A 4,496-nucleotide genomic window follows, 5' to 3' on the forward strand; every position below is an offset into this window, starting at 1 on the left:
GCCCCCTGGAGTCATCAGCCCTTCCTCCACCATGGCTCCTCCCTCCGTCGGCTCCACCCTGGACTCTGTTTGCCATCCTCCTCCCAGGTGTCCGTCCTCCACCTGAACCTCCTCTTGAGTTCCCCTCCGTCCCTCCCTTTGTTGTTCCTGTGGCGCGAGGACGTGCCGTCCTTCCTTTAAAGTGTAGCATCTACTGAACTCTTATGTCAATGCTAACGGCTGATTCAGAATTGCAAAATAGAATAACTTCCTTTTAAAGTGTGCAGTTCCTCTGTTGTCAGTACACACTTCTTCTCTGTTTAGTCCCCTGGGCCTTGTGATCTGAAACTAGGAAGCTGATTTTCTACAGATCTCGAGTCACATGCTCAACATGGTTTTTCTGACCTCATAAACAAATAAATGCAGCGCTGCAGACGGTTTGTGCAAAGCTTTCGCTGTGTAAATAAACGGTAGAGGAGGTTAAAGACGGAGTAACATATCTCCATTCTTAGTTCCTGCAACTATCAATCAAGAAAAGACAGAGGCCAAGGTTTCATAAATATTTTTGTCACTCAGCCTGGGAAGATGTTTAATTACCAGCATTTATAAATGCCTCATCTGCTGGTGTGTAACATTTGAACTGGAAGAAGTGTACGATTTTTCAGGTTATAGCGCTTGATTGGCCGAGAATTATATTATTATGATATTATATGTCATGTCGTTCTGAACCGTAAGACTTTTGTTCATCTTCAAAACACAAATGAAGATATTTTTAATGAAACCTGAGAGATTTCTGTCCCTCCATTGAATGTCCATGTGACCAAAACTGACTATTCAAAAAGTTCACATTTGTACACCGTAAAAATAGTTCATATAAATCAAGCAGTTTACACTTTATACACAGCTTGAATTACAGCTTCTTTTATTCACATATAAACACAACAAACACATAGAAATGCACATCAAAAATGGTCAACAGAAACTCAGATGCACTTGTTTGATGGGCAGGAACCAATGAGGTTTGTTCTTTGTGTCACGCAAACTTTTTCAAGGTTTGTTCTCACACTTAAGCAAGTATGGTTGAGCTTCCATGTACTGTATGTGCATTGATCAGTGTTTACATTTGAATAAAAATAGAAATTCATTTAATATTTAATTAACTTAATTAAATATGTTTAACAAATCAAGCAATCGTGTCTATTTAGACTACTTAAACAGCTTGATTCATATGGTTTACTTTTACGATGATCTTTGTACTTTTTATTGTGTGCTAGATTTGGATGGGCTTTCAATGGATGGACAAAATGGCCAATGTTAAAACCAGCATTAAAATAATATTCTTATTTGTATACTGAAGATTATGGAAGCCCGATTCCACCACTGAATAAAAAAATAAATTCTGACTTTACATCTTGCAATTCTGACTTTACATCTCGCAATTCTGACTTTACATCTCGCAATTTTGACTTTACATCTCGCAATTCTGACTTGACATCTCGCAATTCTGACTTTACATCTCACAATTCTGACTTTACATCTCGCAATTCTGACTTTACATCTCGCAATTTTGACTTTTTTTCTCGCAATTCTGACTTTACATCTCGCAATTCATCTCGATGCATCTCGAGATGTAAAGTCAGAATTGCGAGAAAAAGTCAAAATTGCGAGGAAAAAAAGTCAGAATTGCTAGATATAAAGTCAAAATTGTGAGTAAAAGTCGCAATTACCTTTTTAAAATGTTTTATTCAGTGGCAGAAACGGGCCTCCATAGAAGATAGACCATTTATAATTTATTTCACTCCATTTTATTTCACATTTCAGAAGATTTTGGAGCTGTTACGGCTGACGGCAAGAATATGAAAATGGCCAAATGTTGAGCTATTAATCTGTCTGGCCAAATATATCATCTATCACAAATATCTGAGTATCTGATTCTGATGAGACGCTGTTTATGAAAGCGGGATCAGAACTGTGCTTCGTTTCGAGTTGTTTTCCAGGTGTTTTGGGCACATTAGTTTATCTGTCTGCTTCAGAACACTTGAGATGCTGAAATGCATTGACTTCTAGGTAATTTCTTATAGTAATAACACACCAGACTTTCGTAGCCTCTTTTTACATGCCTGGAAATTTCAGTATTGCATCAGCACTGGTGGACTCATCACTGAGCGAGTTTAGCGCTCTTAGTCATTAGCTGAAAAAAAATGACCCTTTTGACCAATTAGAATGAAATTTCTTAATAATAGTCCAGTTGAGGTATATGTACTCCTTGTCCATTTTACTTGAATAAAAAAAGTAAAACTTGAAAGTAAAGCTTCTTATCGACGAAGCTTGTTTATTATTCTAGATAGTCATCGAGGAAGATTAGTGCATGACATTGAATTTGTTTTCATCAGCAAATAAGAAAAAAAGTATTATTAAAGCTTGTCATACAACTACGAAAACATTAAACGTCAATATGCTAAACTATCAGTCTAAATTTCTTTAGTTCTAAATAATGAAGAACAATATATTTTGAATTGTTGTGGAGTAAAATAAATTATATTATGCTTTGGAATGAACGTAAAAATGACAATAAATAGTGACATAAAAATAAAACTGACAGGGCACAGGAACTTGAAAAATTTACCCATATATCTTAAAAAAAAAAGAGTTTCCACAAGAGTTTTAACTGGTCACCAACACATTTGCATTCATTTGTTAATTGTAAATGGTCCTGCAGGGTGACAAATTTTTTTTTTCAAATAGTTATCTCATATAGCCTGTCAAATAATAAAACTCAAACCTATAAAACTTCTGAGGAGGTTGGGTGGATGGAATATAAAAAAAATATATATATAGAATTAATGAAATTAATACATAATAAATTAAAACTCATAACATTAATAAAACCTTTAAAAATTGAATTAAATAATTGAATTAAATTAATCAGAGCACATAACATTAAATTTACAGAAATACATTTTTAGAGCAAACCGTCAGTAGTTTTATTTAAATGGTCCTGCAGAGAGACAAATTAATTTTTCAAAAAATAAATATCCATGTAATCTGTCAAATAATATGAGCATCTCTTTTAAATCAAACACACATTTAAGATTACTGGAGTCTTTTTCTCGGGAGAAACATCTGAGGAACGACAGACTTAAGCCAGATAAACAGTAAAATAAATGCTGCTTGAATTTCATTTTAAAAATAAAAATAAAATTAGTATTAATATTATATAAAATTAATTAAAAATAATAACATTAATACAACTATTCAAAACACTAATAAAACTAATATTAAATTAAATTAAATGTAAACAATTTTTTTTACAGAAATGAATTTTCAGAGCAAACTTCCATGTCTGTAGAAACTAGAGAAATCATTTTGCCTTCACTAGCTAAATTTGAATGGTCTTGCAGTGTGACAGATTCACTTTTCAAAGACTAAAATCCCATGCAGACTATCAAATAACATGGGCATGCATAATAATGATGAAGTAAATAAAAAATTCTGTTAAATATAGTTTTAGATATCAATCATGTCACACACACCACAGGACATGTCAACTTCCCACAAACGGCCTATGAATGATTCACTCGCAGAAATACGAAGTTTGCAGCATTCAATTTTTCCAGCCGCTGTGCTTTTTGAGTTGAACTGACCTTTAAATCTGCCACTAGCATTTATAGTAACACAAACAGCGTGTGTTCGCGTTGGTGGGTGATCTGGTGGTTCCCAGAGATGGAGTGAAAAAGGAGAAGCGGCATGTATTATTCATAGCTGACGATGCACTGAGTGCTTATCTGAGGCGGGACAGGCTCGACAGGCAGGGTGCGGCCAGCTCCTCCTCTCATCTTCATCTCTGCTGTGTTTCTCCAGGATATGGATCTGATAGATATTCTGTGGAGGCAGGACGTGGATCTGGGAGCGGGCAGGGAGGTGTTTGATTTCAGCTACAGACAGAAGGAGGTGGAGTTGCGACTGCAGCGTGAGAAGGAAGAGGAGAAGCGGCAGCAGCGGCAGCGGGAGCAGGAGAAAGAGCTGCTCTCTCAACTCCAGCTGGACGAGGAGACCGGGGAGTTTGTGCCGCGGAGCGCCCCGCTGACGCAGGACACCGCGACCAGTGCCCAAATCACACAGGTACACCGTCCGGACGCAGGAAGAGAGGTGTGAGTGTGCATATTGATGTCAGGGCAACAGGAGAGCGGATCTGAGATCTGTCTCACACACAGAGACACACACACTGACACACACACACACACACACAGAGACACACACACACACACAGACACACACACACACACACACACACACACACACACACACTCTGAGACACACACACACACACACACACTCTGAGACACACACACACACACACACACTCTGAGACACACACACACACACACACACTCTGAGACACACACACACACACACACACTCTGAGACACACACACACACACACACACTCTGAGACACACACACACACACACATGGACACATGCATGACGAGAGGCTGATGAGACGCACATGGAAAT

General features: G+C 37.5%; 1 protein-coding gene across 1 annotated transcript in view; it reads left to right on the top strand.

The window, feature by feature from the left end:
• The window catches only part of LOC107716922 (nuclear factor erythroid 2-related factor 2-like), a 20,529-nt gene that overhangs the window by 6,724 nt on the left and 9,309 nt on the right, over positions 1-4,496 (top strand). The window contains exon 2 of the mRNA XM_016523541.1: positions 3,841-4,101. Within this exon, the coding sequence (XP_016379027.1) occupies positions 3,841-4,101 (261 nt within the window). The remainder of the gene's footprint in view (positions 1-3,840; positions 4,102-4,496) is intronic.

The sequence above is a fragment of the Sinocyclocheilus rhinocerous genome, unplaced genomic scaffold (genome assembly GCF_001515625.1).
Source record: "Sinocyclocheilus rhinocerous isolate Xijiao unplaced genomic scaffold, SAMN03320098_v1.1 scaffold1171, whole genome shotgun sequence".
Classification (NCBI taxonomy): domain Eukaryota; kingdom Metazoa; phylum Chordata; class Actinopteri; order Cypriniformes; family Cyprinidae; genus Sinocyclocheilus; species Sinocyclocheilus rhinocerous.